Raw genomic sequence first — 17,616 nt, forward strand, 5'->3', positions numbered from 1 at the left:
TATGGTACAAAATTTTAACAAAGTATTTTAACATAAATCTATACATTGTTTTAAAAAGAGGGGGTGATATTTAGCAAGTAATTAATTGTTGAACAGCTTACAGCTAGTAAGTAGCAATCAAAATAAACTGAGCTTTGGAAATAAATAAAAAAAAAGTCAAACACTTTCATCATAATAATTTGAAAAAGAAACTGGAAGAAACTGGTACAGGAAGACGTCTGGCTGACCCACATGGAAACAGCTTTAGCCTTTAGCTCAGCTTAACATTAGATTAAGTCTCCGTTTTAGCAGTTTAAAGAGGAATTAGAAGTCTGACGGGTGAAAAACGGCAGTAATTCAATGACAGGGGTGGGCCCTCTGTTTACCTGTACTGTACCTGTGTTTATTTTTGGGCGCTGATATTCTAAAGCCCTGTAGTGCTGCCTGTCTAATTTCTTAGTTGGCCAGGTCAAAGTTTGTCAGTCTTTTAGAGCACTGTCTGGGGGTTAGAACACAGACAGTGGTAGAGTCTTCTATAAGAGTTTATTTTCGTTTTCTTTTAAATAATATGCTTGTGTGTGTGTTGTGTTGACCATGGCACAGTTGTTTCCTGTGTATGAAATTAATACCCAACACGGATGTGCAGAAAAACCACATAATAAGATAAGATGTTTCCAGAGAGTTGGAGAAAGACAGAGAAAGAGAGAGAGAGACCTAGAGAGAGAGAGTCATAGAGAGAAGTATGGAGGGAGATAGAGAGACAGAGGTAGGGCAAAGAGAGGTAGAGAGAGATTGAGTCAGAGAGAGAGGTAGAAAGAGAAAGAGTCAGAAAGAGAGAGTTAGGGCGAATGAGAGAGAGTAAGAAATTGATAAAAGAGGGAGATAGTCAGAGGCAGAGGTGAGGCGAAAGAGATATAGAGCGAGAGAGAGACAGACAGAGGTAGAGCGAATGAGAGGTAGAGAGAGAGTCATAGAGAGAGGTAGAGAGTGAAAGAGTCAGGAAAAGAGAGAGAAAAAGAGAAGGTGGGAGTCAGAGATACAGTGGTAGAGTAAGTGAAAGGTAGAGAGAGAGGGAGAGAGAAAGTCAGAAAGAGGGAAAGATAGGGAAAAAAGAGTCAGAGGGGGAGAGTTCAAGAGAAAAGTATAGAGTGTGAGAGGTAGAGAGAGTGAAAGAGAGAGTCAGAGAGGTAGAGTGAGAAAAGAAAGAATGAGAGAATCAGAGAGACAGAGGTAGAGAGAGAGGGAGAAAGATAGTCAGAGAGAGAAGTGGAGTGAGTGAGAGGTAGAGAGAGACAGAAGTACAGAGAGAGAGGAAGAGTGAGAGAGAGAGCAGTAAAGTGTGCTGGAAGATAACAGAGACCAGTATCTGCTGGGGTCCCGTGTCTGTGGTCAGTATGGGACTGAAGGAGTTCTTCAGGGAGTTCTTCCTGGGTTTCTGGGACTATGAGACTCCAAAGATCATGGTAGTGAAGAACAGGACTCTGGGAGTCATTTACAGAATTGTACAGTTTCTGGTCATCACATATTTCATATGGTGAGTATCTGCATGCCTGCAAAAATTAATAGTTTACAAGCTCTTGTTATCTATTATAATTTCTAACTTTAATTTATGTGTAGCTGTATTATGCTGTATTAAGGTTATTAATGGCAAAGAGATTGAGATATGAAAATGGAAATATCTTGATACTATGAACTGTATACAATTCTTTTTTTTTTTAATTCTGAAGCAATGAATAAAGCAATTGTAATTGCTTTATTGGAATTCTATTAATAATTTATGACTACTATTGACAAACAATTATGAAAGCATTTGGACCCAACAATACAAACTACCAGCTATAAACCTCTAAAATCTATAAAATATCTATAATAAGTTCCTAAAGAAATTGTATAGAGATTGCATTAAAAATACTAGACATCTTTTTTTTTTAAATTGCTTTATTTCTATTATTTATTTGAAACCTATTAACACATAAATGATGAAAGTATTGTGGCACAGAATGGTAGAAACTACCAACTTAAGGCTGATGAATTATCTATTATGATCTGTAACACTTTTTTTAATACTTATTAATTTAAAGTATTTTGTAAGATTGGCTCTAGTCCTACTTTAAATATATTCTGTTGGTAAATTCACATTACAAAATAACGACGAGTAGCAGAGCATGGCTTAGTTGAAGTATATTTATGTTGGAATCACAGCCCTGTTTTGTTGCTTGTGGCTCTCTATTGGGAGGAAGTGATAATTGGAGTGAATGTTTTGTTGTTTCCTGGTCAGATGTTTGTCTCGTCGACTTTGAGTCATAATTTTTGAGCTAACAAAGCATCTAGTTGCTGGTGCTCATGGTTTACAGCAGATCAGTGAAACATGGTGGTATAGGCTGCTGCTGGTTGGTTGGTCAGTCAGCCTGCAGATAAACAGAATCTCTGGTCTTTGTTTGTGATGGAACTGTATCCCGCATTATTATTGATGACGCAGGTGACGTCACTGCTGACAGGAGGAGTTCTTCAGTGAACAATAACATCAAGATGCTACACCAAATAATATGCCTAAAGCAACTTTGGCATTTTAGAGCCTTTTAAAAAAGAGCTTTAAAAAAAAAATAATAATAAGATTTTACAACACCCCAGCTGGCATTTAAACTTTGAATAAACGTTAAATCAATATTGATCATCGCTGATGTTATGGTTGAATCAACATTGAATCAACGCTGATATAGCAACGTTGTTTCAACGTGTTCAACCAAAATTAGAAAATCCTACGCTTAACAGAGAGTTAACAATAAACTTACATCACTGCAGTTAATCTGAGTATAAAGAAAGTTACAAAAAAATACAAAAAACAGTAAAACAAATAGAACATGAACATGATGTTAAATTAAAAAGGAGTTACTACATATAGAAGTAAAACACTTTTTCATTCCTCCAACCAACCGTTTTTAGAAATTATATGGTGATAAAATATAAAATGCTGATTCCAAGGGCAGAATGTTGTGGACATTATGTTGATTCAACGTTAAAATTTCAATGTTTGCACAAACATTTAACATTAAATGTTGATTCAACATTGTTTCAGCATTGAAACAACAACAGACTTTACTTTAGTCATTTTAACGTTGAAGTTCGGTTGTGCGCCAGCTGGGACAGGACAAAACAAAATTACAAAATAAAATCTCAGGATATGACATGACTGAGTAGTAACAAGGATAAGAAAGAGACAAGTCTAAATAATTACATGCACATGAGAAAATGTCCAAACTGTCCATAGTAGATTGAGCAGACATGAGATATATTAGTTGGGGATAAACTCAATAGTAAGTTTATGCCATGATTTAAAAGATGGAACAGCATCACTGATCCAAAAGTGTAGGATGTTCTTATTGGCAGCAAAGGTTAACAGATTAAAGAGTCTCTTATGGTTAATATTTACAGCTTTTTGTTTTTGATTGGCCAAATAAATTTAAATCCTATGTATCATATTTATATGAATTATACCCAGCTTATGATGGCGACTATGAACCTTAGACTTTAGAAAATCCACTGACTGCAAATAGAGTAAATAATAAAGATTTAGATAGGCCATGAAGGTAATTTGCTTATTGTCCAATTAATATTATGTTTTCTATGAAAAGGGGATGAATCTTATCCAATATATAATTATGGTCATAATGTCAAAATTACATCTTAATAAGTTGTTTTTTTTCATAATGTGAATTTGACAGTTGTTCTTGACTTTGTTTGAATGCATCTTGATGAGTGGACCAATAAAAATGCTCCAAAATGACTTTTAAACTTAGACTTTAACTATACGTTCTACTATAAAGCCACTTTAGAATTTCTTTTTCTCTAGAAAAATCTTTATTAATTTAGTTTTTAACATGCCCAATGGCAGGAAAAGTAGCTGCACTGACCTGTGGGACATGTGTGTTTGTTTGCATAGCCAGATGCTGTGCTTTAGCATCCACCAGGTATCATACAGCAACACCTCATCAACCATCTAGACACCCTTAACAGCCTCGCAGCATCTTAGAACATGCTTAGTAACACCTTAGCTACCAAATGATTTACCATAAAAACATATTAGCAAGCCGCTAGCAACCCCTTAACAACCATTACCAGTACTTCAACAACACCTCATGAACCACCTAGCCATTATTTAGATTTTTAATTCATGTCATCTTGCCACAAGATGCTGGCCATTGTTTAGCCTCACTCACAAGGTAACACCTCACAACTTATACAGTTGTATATACTAGTATGTTATACCCCCCAATTATGTTTAGATGTTAAAGACTTTGCCAACTAAATCATGATGACTGCTAAATGTAATGTCAAAATTTGGTTACAGAAATTAAAAAAACAATTATATTAAATCTGCAATAATCAGAGCCTTGTATTTGGTTCTGTAGTGTATAGTAAATGTATTATCATTACAATACTGAAAACAATAGGAATAAACATACGTTCTACTTATATTAGATAAAAAATGTAACGGTCATCTAAGGACAACCTCGATTGTAGCCTCATTTCGTCAGATAGCACCCAAACTTCCTCTAAGAGATCGCTGATGTATAAAAGTCTGGGCAGAGCTTTAAATAGGGCTTGAGACAGTGTTCAGAGCTGCTGTGATGGATGAAAGAAAGGGCTTCTGGGAGAGCAATTCACTGAACAAATTCAGTTACGGTGGAGATCTTCTGACAGCCATTAGTCTGAGAGTGAGTGAGATTGTATAACTTAGCTCGGACAGACACTAAAGCTTCTCAATCGCATCAGACTACCTGCCTGATATACTGTGTAGGCGCCCATCAAAGCAAGGCAAGGGCTTTAGCAACCAACACCTAATCAACCACTCAGCAACTTTGTAAAACCACCCAAGCAACTATGGGCTATTCCTAAACAACACCTGAAAAACCACTTTGCAACCTCCTAGCAAATCCATAGCAACTATCACCTATACTATAGCAACACCTTAGGGACCACCTAGCACCACCATAGCAACCATCCGCTATACACCTTTAGCAGCCACCTAGCAAACACTATATTAACCAATACCACAGCAAGACTTTAGCAACCACTTAGCATCACCTTAACAACCATTATATATCCTAAATCAACAGCTCATCCACCACCTAGCAAGATCAAAATCCTTAACAGCCTTAGTTTGATGTGGCTTGTTGTTTATATCTCTGAATTATGTTTTTATGTATGGTCAGGCCCAGTTTAATTCAGTGGTTTTCAAAAGTATTCACACCCCTTGATTTTTTCCACATTTTGTCACCCTAAAACCACAAACTTAAATATATTTTATTGCGATTTTTAATGACAGACAAACACAAAGTATTGCATAAGTGTGAAATAATACATGGTTTTCATTTTTCATTTTTTATAAAAAAAAATCTGAAAAGTGTGACATGCAAAAGTATTCAGCCCCCTTTACTCTAAAACCCCCAAATAAAATCCAGTGCAATCAATTGCTTGTCACTTAATTAGTTAGAGATAGAGTCCAGTGGACACCTGTCCTGTGGAGGCCTCGATGGTTTGTTAGCAAACACTAGCGAACAAATAGCATTACTAAGACCAAGGAACTCACCAGAAAGGTCAGAGATAAAGTTGTAGAGAAGCAGTTTAAAGCAGGTTCCACAATCCATCATCCAAAAATAGAAAAAATGTTTTACACCTTCAAACCTACCAAGACATGGCTGTCCACCCAAACTGACAGATCGAGCAAGGACAGCACTGGTCAGAGAAGGAGCCAAGAGGCCCATGGTCACTCTTGAGGAGCTGCAGAAATCCACAACTCAGGTGGGGGAATCTCTGTACAGGACAACTATCGTAAGTCCTGCGCTCCACAAATATGGCCTCTTTGGAAGAGTGTCAGGAAGAAAACCATGTGTATGAATACTTTTGCAAGCCACTGTACTTGGTTACCATTGCTCTAGTAGAAGTAGTAGTCTTCCTCTGCTGCCCCAGGCCATTATTCCTCCTCAACCAACCTTTCCTGTAATCATTAGTCATTCATGCATATTTTTCTGCCATTAACCAATCCCTGATTTGTCTGTTGGACAGTCAGATGGTTAAAAACGCCACTGTGTCTACTTTATACTACTTTAAGCCAATGTTTGATATTGGTGATCTTAGGCCTGCATGCAGCTGCTTGACAACAGAAACCCAATCCATGAAGCCTGTGATGAGCACTGTCTCCAGAGGCAGTCTAGAACCCGCTAATGAGGACAGATGATTTTAATATGTACTTCAGTACAAGACAGCCCCACTCTGTAAGCCTGTGTGGTCTACACTCTATGCAACAATGGATCCTCGACTCGCAGAAATAAGGTTATATATGGAACAATCTACAAAAGGTTTCTAGCAATGTGATTTTTGTCTGATTTAACAAGACAAAAGACGATTTTTGCATTGTCACGGTTCTATAACACAAACAGACCATTGAAGAACACATTAAGGCTAAGTTGTTGTTTCTAGATGCTTTTATTTCACATTAACACAGTTTGGACTGAACAAGTCAGTTTAATGTGGATCGGATTTGTTGGAAAAGTGGTTAATGTACCTGGTAACTACTAATTAGGAGTTGATGTTTGTTTATTCACAATAGCAAAGTTACACAGTCTACTGTACAGTATGTTCAAATCATTAATTATTTAATCATTTAAGGATGATTTTGTGATTTGTCTTTCCCTCTGTATAGGTATGTGTTTATCAGTCAGAAGGCATATCAAGACATTGAGACACGACCAGAGAGTTCAATCTACACTGAGATGAGAGGGGTCGGCATTCTGGGAGACAACGTACGGGACACCACAGAGTACGTCCGGCCATCAGAGGTGAGATACTGCCGGGACTAAACTGCAATATCAGTAGTAATTTCTCTATGAGATGAGGTTTATATGGAAAACAGTATTTTAGAAAATCAAATGTACACAGTTTCCCATACAAGAGTCCTGTGACAGCACAGTCAGTCCAGGAAAGTCTCAAAGCACAGTACAGGCATGTTTCAGGTATAGTACCAAGTCTCCACAGTCAGGTCTCAAGTCAAGTTTTTCTGAACTTGAGTCTCAAGTCAGTAAAGGCAAATCTCAAGTCAGTAGAGTAGTGACATGTTTCTAGTGGCAAATCAGTGGCAAATAATACATGCAGGCCTCAACTTGAGTCCTTAGTCAGTACAGACAAGTCCCAAGATCCTAATTCAGTACATCAAAGTCTTTAGTCAGTCCAGGCAAGTCTCAAGCCAAATCCTGAGTCAGTTCAGGCAAGTCTCAGGTCCTGAGCCAGGCAGGTCTTGTGATGCTACTCGGTAATACTGCATTAGCAGCAGTTCAGAAAGAGGTAGAGTCTGACTTTACATGTATCAGAAGAGGCATGTGCTAGTCTTCACCCTCCTTGTGTTGTGGCATCCTTAGTGAGGGGGGATATACAGCTGAATAGGGGGAATTGGATTAGATAAATTGAGAAAAACTGGAGAACAAATGATACTGCTGAATTGATTGATTGATTAAACATTGATTTTCATGTTTAATTTAAGATATTGAACAAAATTGTCCTATAAAGTTAAGGACTTCCACAGAAGACAACAGTGGTGAATGATTACAGAATCCTGTCCATGATAAAAAAAATCCATTACAACATAATCAGTTTGAACAGTATTGTAGAGACTCCAACAAAAGCAAGATATACTCTTTTTTATTAAGAATGAATAAGCAGGTGTCCCCCATACATTTGTTGGCTGCTTTCCAGTTGCTAGGGCATGGGTCTTGAGTAGGCCGTACAGGTAGATCTTACATCAATCCTGAGTCAGTCAGTACAGACAAGTTTCACCTAAAGTCTTAAGTAAATACAGGTAATTCTCAAGTTCAGTCCCAAGTCAGTACAAGCAAATATAGAGTCGCAAATCATAAATAAGTTTCACATCTTGGTCTAAAACCAAGTCCCAAGGCAGTACAGGTAGTTCTTAAGTCAAGTTATAAGTCAGTACAGGCAGGTCACCCTCCACAACCTCCAGCCCCTTTCTTACCATATGTGCCTGTGTTTAATTTCCAGGGTGGTGATGTTATCAGCACAATACTGAGGAGAGAAGTGACGTATAACCAGATACAGGGAACATGTGCTGAGGTAAGCCCACGCCTGCACACACACACTTACAAACACGTGTCACATTTGCCAGAAAGTGTTTTAAAAAATATATATTTTTTTTATTCAGCATTACAGTGTCCCCAGTGCCAACTGCACCACAGATGCTGACTGCGTTCAGGGCGAGATGGACTTTGATGGTCATGGTAAGGACAAGGGAGTAGCAGACTTGGGGAAAGTGTAATTGTTGACTTGCTCAGGTGAACAGCACTGAATGTACAGTAATGTTTGTGGTATAAGCATACAGTTTTTTTCTAACAGGTCAGAGAACAGGGAGGTGTGTACCATACTACAACCACACCTTTAAAACCTGCGAGATTAAAAGCTGGTGCCCCATAGAGGAGTTTGCAGCAGTGAGGTAAGATGCATGCTTGGTGGAAAGATGATTGTTGAAGGCTACACTGAGAAAACTTTAGTTCCATCCTGAGCAGCTTCTCTGTTTCTTTTAGGGAGCCCCCACTGGTCCAAGCCATCAATTTCACAGTCTACATAAAGAATTCCATCCACTTCCCCAAGTTTAAAGTCCTCAGGTGAGTCTGCTACCTTAGATTTCCAATGAAAAGGCTTCTGTTTGTACAGTGACTCAAATGACACTCAAATGAAAACTGACGTATGTAATCTAAAGTATATATATTTTTATTATTTAAGGGGGAACATCAAGCCGAGGAAGCCGAAGAAGCTTCTGAAATGTCATTATCACCCCGATACCAACCCCTACTGCCCTGTGTTCAGACTGGGATACATCGCTGAGCAGGCCAGAGAGAAGTTCAGCGAACTCTGCCAGACTGTGAGTCTTGAAAAATTGGAAAATTAATAGAACACTTCGTCTTTCAAACTCAGAGCCATAAATTGGCACACACTATCTGACCATTAGATAAAAAACATACTTTGTAGACCAGGGGTCAGCAATAGGCGCATGAAACATCTGGCTCGGGAGGTTGTTTGAACTATAGTAAACGATAATGGGAAAAAAAATATGTAAAATGCTTCTCTGGTGAGCTTTTGTTTACATCCCTCCCCTGTCTCGTGCTCTCTGTCGCGCTCGGCGTGACTTTAGTTCAAATTTTTCTTTGGCTCCCTATCTCCTTATAAGGGCCCGTTTTTCCCTGGCCTTGTCCATATTCACTAGCCGAGGCAGCGATAGTTTATTGAGCCGCAGCCCTGACGACACAGGTTTGATCCCACACGAGGAGCGGTGTGTTTATTTATTTTAATTTTTCCTGTCTTTTTGGCTTTCTTTTTGCTGCTTTGAACTCAGCTGTTCTGCAATTGGGTTCAACAACCCTCTGGGCTGGAGAGCTACTAGTCTGTAGCACTCTATCACATTCCACTTCATTTTCCAAAACAGGATTTTTTTTTTGTGGCCCGCCACGTAACGACTTGGAAAATATCTAGACCACGCCCAAACTTAATTGCCAACCCCTGTTGTAGATCCACCTTTTACCAAGAGACTGGATTTCAGGTCAAATTCCTTTCTCATTTTTATTGTATTGAAGTCACGAAAGGCAATACAGTTTTCTATAGTTATTCTATAATAAAGTTTTGACAGACAGTAGTTAAAGTAACAATCAGCAATAAATGTAAGAAACTGTGAAATGGCTACAGGAGTCCAATTTCCAAACACTGCTAAGGGTGATGGTAAATTACCTAGCTATGATAGCAACCTTACTGAAGCTCAGTTTCAAGCTCTCCCGTTTCCATGGCTACACCACACTGTTTTTCATGCTCTTTTCTATACCTGGCAACCCTGAGTATGGAAATGGGACTGGGGGAAAATACTGGCTGAAGCTCTGCTGTTAAGAGCTGGCAGTGATCTCATGATACACCCTGATCATGTTCTTGTAATTGTCCTTTAATTTAGCTTAATTTTGCATTAAGGTATACAAACAATCTGTTAGCTGTCACCATGTAAAGCCCCAGATATCTGATCAACAGCTGTTCTCTGGTCAGTAACTGATAAGTAAATAATTTCTATTTTTTAGGGTGGAGTGATTGGAGTGTTTATCAACTGGAAATGTGACTTTGATGTTGATCCATCTGAATGCATTCCCAGTTACTCCTTCAGGAGGCTGGACCTCAGAAAAAATCTGCCCAGCTCCGGGTATCATTACAGGTATGGCGGATTTTTACTATCTGTACCGAATTCAAATGTTTCTTCAGCATTTCTATTTCTGTCTCTATTTTGGACTACAATTATGGCTCAGTGTGATACATTCTCACTTAACTTAATTATTTGTTTATTTGTTATCCCATATATTCTTTCACACATATTGATTTAGGTTTGCCAAGTATTACTACAAGGATGGTTACGAGTACAGATCACTAATCAAAGCTTATGGGATTCGTCTGGATGTTATCGTACACGGACAGGTAAAATCTTATTAAAAATATAAAATTTCATAAAAATGTTTCTTGTCTTTTCTAGTATGGAAGCCCATTCCCACAACCTAAAATGATCAAAAGTATTTTTAATTATTATTAAGTAAACTGCTGTCTCATTATTTTGAGATACTATTTGATTATTTTGAGATGCTAAGTCATTATTTTGAGATAGCAAGTGTGTTTGCTTTTAGGAAAATAATGAGATAGCAGTTTATGTAACAATAAGAAAACAATGTGCTGGATTTTTTTATTTTAGGTGTCAGGAATGGGCTTTGTTCAGTTTTGTTGAGCTAATCAATATTATTTGTTGTTTTTTTAACAGGCAGGAAAATTTAGCCTCATTCCAACCATCATCAATACAGTCACAGCAATGACATCAGTGGGAATAGTAAGTATAGACATTTCAGAGGCTTTATTTTAACAATCTTTAGGGCGTGTCAGTTTGTCTTTGCTATCGTAATGACAGGAAAAGTATTTCTTCCTCGGCTTGAAAAGGCATGCACTAATTCTCTTAATTAATCAATGATGTGTTTTCAATATAAAAATCAGCATGTCCCTTGCTGTTCCCTTTAAGATCAAGATGTGCTCTCACTGAATTGCGGATTGCTATTTTAGAGGCGCAGTTACCTGGACATATCCAATGCTTTTCAGCAGAGGATTAATGTATTTCACTCATGAATTAGCAAACACTAGCAAAAGCAAAATGACAATGACCTTTTGTGTTGATGTAGAATAATGTTATTTTATTTTATATTCCATTGCCAAGATACTGTAGCAATACGCAAGAAATTTACCTGAACACACCTTAATTCCACAACACCACGTCCAGTAGTGTAGATATATTCACAAGCACTGTTGCTATTTAAATGGCTATAAGTATTGCGACGTGCCATGCGCAGGTTGTAAGATAGGACCCTATTAAATATTGTTAATTAATTATTTTATTAATTTTACTAATTTTAAAGCATGTATTTCATCTCATTCTTCTCAAACCTCTAAAAATGTAAAGAACAAGAGCAAGATTCTTAAATTCTTTGATAGTAACACTGCAGAAATGGAAAACCAATTTTTTTTTTTGCAGTACAGTAAAGAAATGTACGCTTGTTGAAGTGATGTTGAATTTTAGTATCTTTATTAACTGTTCTTTCTCTGTCCATCAGTGCTCAATAATCTGTGACTGGATCATGCTAACATTTATTGACAAGAACGAGGTCTACAGCGAGAGGAAGTTTGATGATGTGAGTAAAATCTATATAGGAAAAAAAACTACATAAAAATACTTGTGGACACCCGTTCAAGCTATTAGAACAGCCCCCGTTTATTTATTTATTTATCTATCTATCTATTTTTAATGATTTTGCTAATTCTATGCTAAAAAACAAAAAGTAACAGCAATGAGTTCCAGTAACAGGAGTGATTTTTTTAAATCATAAATATCAATTATTTGAACATGCAGCCATACCTCTCTTTAAAATAAAGACGTTTTTGAGAGGAAATGAAAGGAATTAGTTGAGTTGCTTTTAAACATGCTTTTTAAATGTCACATGAGTTTTATAACCATCTTCAGATTAGAAACCTTGTAGAAAATTAAGTAAAGCTGCCTGAGATTGACCAGTGTATGATTTGAATAGTTAAATACATGTGTTATTAGATTCAGAGTTGAAAAAAGATAAAAAATCATTTAATTTGGAAGAGTTAAAACAAGCAAATGGCATTCAGTGGAATTGCCCAGAGACAGAGACCCTTAATTTCTAAACTAGCCATGAATGAATCAGGTGTCCCAATACTTTTGTCCACATGGTTCATTTCTCTTCAGTATACTCAACAGTGACGCTAATATTATTATTACTTTTTTTATAATGAAATCCAGGCATCCAAGCAGCCAAGACAACCACCTGCAACAGAGATCATCCTCACAAGCTTTGGCTCCACACACTCTGACCTTTCAGATGGTGTCCCACTTTAAGGCTCCACCCCAGTTTGCTCTGCTGACCAATCCTATACAGAACGTTCTGACTAAGACAAGAAAAACAACTGGGAGGAATATTTTTGATGTAAATGACTGGAAAAAAAATGACTGAATAATTATACTCTGACTAAACGAATGGACATGGAGTGCAGTCTGCACCCCGAACTGAAAAAAGCTTGTTCTGCCTTCAACCTACAGCATCCAGCACTACATTTCAGTTAATCTTAACTCTAATAAACAAGACATATTGGAAATATACTGATCATGGTTTTTATGTGAATAAGTTTGCCAGCGTTAATCGTTTGAGGGCTCAACAGTTTGACGTGGGCATCAAGAAACAAAAAAGCTGTTAGTCACATGTTCTGATATTTTTGCTCACTAGACAAATACAGCTCTGGAAAAAAAATAAGAGACCATTTAAAATTAATTTTTTTTCTTTGATTTTAACAAATTAAAAATTGTAAAAATAATCAAGAGGAAGATGGATGATCACAAGCCATCAAACCAAGCTCAACTGTTTGAATTTTTGCACGTAAATTTATCCAAAAGCAGTGTGTAAGACTGGTGGAGGAGAACATGCCAAGATGCATGAAAACTGTTACTAAAACCAGGGTTATTCCACCAAATATTGATTTCTGAACTCTTAAAATTTTATAATATGAATATAATATAATATATGATAAATTGCATTGTTTCACATTTTCTGCAAATAAATGCTCTAAATGACAATATTTTTATTTGGAATTTGGGAGAAATGTTGTCATTTTACTCAAACATATACCTATAAATAGAAAAATCAGAGAAACTGATTCAGAAACTGATCTGTCTCTTAATTTTTTCTAGAGCTGTATGCAGGTTTAATCCCAAGGTGACATGTTTTCAGTTTTTAGCTGTTAAACACATCTAGATGTAAATAGCAGGAAATAAAAGCTGAATTTCTGATTCTGATCCATTTTCTTTTTGCATCTTTTTGATCTCAAACCCAAATATCTTCAGTGTACTGTACACCAAAAAGCTACGCCATGGAGACAATGGTTCACAAACAAGTAGACAAATCATTTATAAGCCAAATTACTGTATAAGGTCCCCACATGTTCATAAAGCCCAAAAACAGAACAATAATATTAAACCCCCGTCAGTCATTTTCCCCATCAGCAATCCCCAGTCTTTTCCGAGAAGCTCTGCCTGTCGTGGAAAGAAAGATAAAGATAAGGCTTCTCATTGGAGATCCACTCTGAGCCATAATGTGATAATGACGACTCTTCCTGTTAGATGGGTTTGGATAATGAGATTGAAGGGGAGGGAGGCTGCATCCACCCAGGTCTTCCTCACTGTGATTAATAGCAAGCCATCGATTTCTCCAGCTCACACTTTTGAGGTTTATGGATCAGCCTCCTAAGAGATTGCTTTAAAACCGCACCTCTCTAGACACGGCAGGAGACTGAAACCAGAGCAGTGCTTTCTGCAGAGCAGGGTTATGAGCTGAGGCTATGGTTTCTACAGTCGTACCTGACGGTTCCTCTTCAAACATTCAAAACTATCTAATGAGCAAATAAATACCAAAATAATTATTTAAAATGTATTTATTAGTGTTTTTCACTAAGAACTACACTAATAAGTGGTTGCTGAAACATTAGAGCAACCACTTTGCTGCCTTTCTGAGAACCCTGTGGTCTTTGTTAAGGAGATATGTGGATAGTTAAATAGCACAAAACGATAAAATAAGTGAAACAATATACAGGTGCATCTCAAAAAAATTTAATATCATTGAAAAGTTACTTTATTATATGAGACCAATTGGTACTTTAGGCAGTGTGCCAAATCCTGCTGGAAAATGAAATCTGCATCTCCATAAAAGCTCTCTAAAGCATCACTGGCAATGAGTAAATTTTACATTTCATTTCTGGAGGAAGAGTGGAGAGACACACAGTCCAAACTGCTTGAGGTCTAGTGTGAAGTTTCCACCAATCAGTGATGGTTTGGAGAGTCATGTCATCTGCTGGTGTTGATCCACTGTGTTTTATTATCAAGTCTAAAGTCAGTGCAGTTTTGTTTTCCCTTTAAAATCTTACAGCACTTCATGCTTCCCTCTGCTACTGACAACTTTTATGGAGATGAGGATTTCATTTTCCAGCAGGATTTGGCACACTGTCCACATTTCCAAAAGTACCAATTGGTCTTTTACTGTATAATATTAAAAATTTCTGAGACATTGATTTTTTTGGGTTTTCATTGGCTGTAAGCCATAATCAACAATAAAATAAATAAACCCTTAATATAGATCACTCTGTGTTTAATACATCTATATAATATGAGTTTCACATTTTGAACTGAATTACTGAAATAAAGTAACTTTTTAATGATATTCTAATTTTTTGAGATGCACTTGTATACTGTATAGATAAGATAGAAAAGGTTTCGCACCTTTTTTCTTGTAAAGAACATGAAAAACACTCCTCTGACCTGCTCAGCACCTCCCTACCTCTCGAATCTGAAACCAAAGCACAGCATGTAAGCCAAGCTGAAGCCCTTATGTGAAATAAAACTTCTCTTACAGCAGGTTATATTACTCACATTACTCTCAAACAGATCCATCAGTGAATCCTAGAGCATGACTCATCTTGTGGCAGCAGCGCAGCAGCACTCTCATCTGGGAGAAAACAAGGTTATCTCAGGAGATTGAGACTGGATTACTGAGGTACAGATTCTGTATGTTACTTACTGTATGTGTGATGATGCTCTTCTCAAACTGAGAGATCCAGACCTATTGAGACGCTTCAGAAATGATCTAGTAATATGATAATGGAAAAAGTGGCGCAGCTATGCTGTATAAGGCTAATTAGCTGATTAAGTTTTTTTTTTTTCAAAAGGATATTATGGGTAAATGTCCCTTGAAATGGCACTATGTAGGGAGCTGAGGTCATAAATTTGAATTAGAAGCAATTTCTAACCATGATTTACCTCAGGGAGATATATGAGCACTAAATGCGTGGAGGAAGAACTGCAATAGACAACATCTTTTATTCACCAAGCAAACGTCATCCACTCAATTGCAACATAATACAGGCTTTATTTCATTTTCAAGTATGAAAAATATTTATTTCAAATACACTAGTGTCCCTAACACACCCTAGTCAAAAATGTGTACAGAAAATGATGCTGTTCTGTAGAAAATGTACAAAAAAATATTTAAGCACATAATTTCCAACATTACAATTATGTAAAACATGGAAAATCCTTAATACAACACAATTTTGACCAATTCTGACCATTCTCTAAAAGTGATACTGTACATATACACACAGACACACACACATATATACACACACATACAATCTTAAGTGTTCATCCTCAGGATCCAGTCGATGGTCTCCAGCAGGAAGTTCATGTTATAGTGGGCAGCAATGTTGCGAAACACTGTGATCTGCTCTGTGAAGCTCTGAGAACAGAATAATACAACAGAGAAAACATACATGAGCACAAACCATGAAATACTGTGTTAAACACAGCCTTGGCAAATGCAAAACAGTCAAATTATGCCACAGCATTATGTAGCAAATTATTCTCCACTTTCTGTAAAATGATTTCGTTGCTTTTAATAAAACCTGACTGCCTCCTAAGTCTGTACTACACACTAAAGGGATAAGTAACATTTTATATTTTAATCTTAGCAGTGTGGGTTTGAAAGGTTAGTGCACAAAATATTAATGTACTAGCCTGTTTTGAACAGGTAGAAATGAAGTGCTATGCCAAAAGCTGTTATTGCAATGATATCAGCTATATTTCTGCCAGTCAGGTTGTAAGGAGCAGTAAAGTTACTGAGTTTCAGTTTAGTTCTCCAGCAGTACTAGCATTAGCCGCTAAGTGCTAGCTATTTCTCCATTCAGAGGTAAGTATTATTTTGGAGCCTGCTGCTAACCTCGACAAGCACTGCTGGAGCAGCATTAGCATTAGCTGCTAACCATGCTAGCTCTTTTGCTGCTCAAAGGCTAGTATATCGGACAGAAGTCTGCACCTTTACCATGCTAAAACAAGCTATGTTGGATGAACCGCTAGCTAATATTGCCCTGGCTTAGTGAAACACTTAGTGTTCCTCAGTGTAGCGCTGTCGGGCGGCATTAGCTGCTAATGCTGAAGCTTCAGTGGAAATCTGGAAATCTAAGATTACTTAATAAATGGAAGTGTTTTATTCACCCAAATAAACAGTTTTTAGGACGGAAATCTGTTCAGATTATCATACAGCATTTTTTTGGCTTGTCTGAAATGTTTTTGTTTTTGTAATGTAATACTTATAATACTTAGCTTAGCTTTACAGGTCTTGCCACCTGCTGAATTAGAAGGAAAACACCCATCTTCCTTACTAGTGTCGTATAACGTGCCTTATAATCTAGTGTGTCTTATGAATGAAAATATAAGTTTATTGAGAGGTACTCTATAACAAACTGCCTTAAGCATACTTACGTGTTAAGTGTAAGATCTTCATGTAAGTACATTATTGTTAATTATTGCTAATTGGATTATAAATTGCCACAAACACTTTACTCCCATTATCTGCTGTAGGGATAAACCACACTATAAACAGACCTTTATGGTGAAGGTGAGTTTGAAGTCTCCTGCGCAGCTGCAGTACAGCGGCATGTTGGCCTCCTTCACTCCATGGCACTTTGCACATTCCTGTAACAAGATTAAAAGCATGTCACGTTATTAGTGTGATGCAGATCAGAGTTTCTCCAATTTACTTTCCATACAGCCGTATGAACACTAACACTAATAAAAAAATACTATTTTCATGTGCTTAATAACCACAGATATAAGACATGGACCACACAGCTCTGAATAAGAAAGCTGAGAGGCAGCACCTTCTCACTGATAGACTCAGCAGTGCGAGATAATTTAATTTATTACAATATGATCCGAGATCAGCTCTCCTGGCCTCAGAATTAACAGCACACGTGGCTCATGTCTCTCACCAGGTCCTGCAGAGTGTAACTCATCAGCTTCTTCTGTAGAGCCTCCACCAGAGCCATTTCTATCAGGTCAGTGTCGTACTGGGCCTGGCAGTTGGAGCAGAACCACTGAGGGAGGACTGAACCATCCTACAGAAGGAGGAGAGCAGGGGGAGGGGAGGTAAATGAGGTTTAGTT

General features: G+C 37.4%; 2 protein-coding genes across 2 annotated transcripts in view; one reads left to right on the forward strand and one right to left on the reverse strand.

The window, feature by feature from the left end:
* The first annotated feature begins 46 nt into the window (after window positions 1–46).
* Window positions 47–12,762, forward strand: p2rx2 (purinergic receptor P2X, ligand-gated ion channel, 2). The gene is made up of 12 exons (XM_049470553.1): window positions 47–1,513; window positions 6,683–6,818; window positions 8,032–8,103; window positions 8,192–8,267; window positions 8,383–8,479; window positions 8,571–8,651; window positions 8,770–8,908; window positions 10,104–10,234; window positions 10,401–10,491; window positions 10,826–10,891; window positions 11,664–11,741; window positions 12,374–12,762. The coding sequence occupies exons 1-12, from the start codon at window positions 1,374–1,376 to the stop codon at window positions 12,467–12,469; spliced, it is 1,203 nt and encodes a 400-aa protein (XP_049326510.1). The 5' UTR covers window positions 47–1,373; the 3' UTR covers window positions 12,470–12,762.
* A 2,712-nt stretch (window positions 12,763–15,474) lies between these two features.
* pole (polymerase (DNA directed), epsilon) overlaps window positions 15,475–17,616 on the reverse strand; it is a 32,272-nt gene continuing 30,130 nt past the window's right edge. Inside the window, exons 47-49 of the mRNA XM_007229409.4 lie at window positions 17,443–17,568; window positions 17,057–17,146; window positions 15,475–15,911 (exon numbers count right to left, since the gene is read on the reverse strand). Coding sequence (XP_007229471.3) covers window positions 15,810–15,911; window positions 17,057–17,146; window positions 17,443–17,568 — 318 coding nt within the window. The 3' untranslated portion in view covers window positions 15,475–15,809. The remainder of the gene's footprint in view (window positions 15,912–17,056; window positions 17,147–17,442; window positions 17,569–17,616) is intronic.

Source organism: Astyanax mexicanus, chromosome 22, assembly GCF_023375975.1.
Source record: "Astyanax mexicanus isolate ESR-SI-001 chromosome 22, AstMex3_surface, whole genome shotgun sequence".
NCBI lineage: Eukaryota > Metazoa > Chordata > Actinopteri > Characiformes > Acestrorhamphidae > Astyanax > Astyanax mexicanus.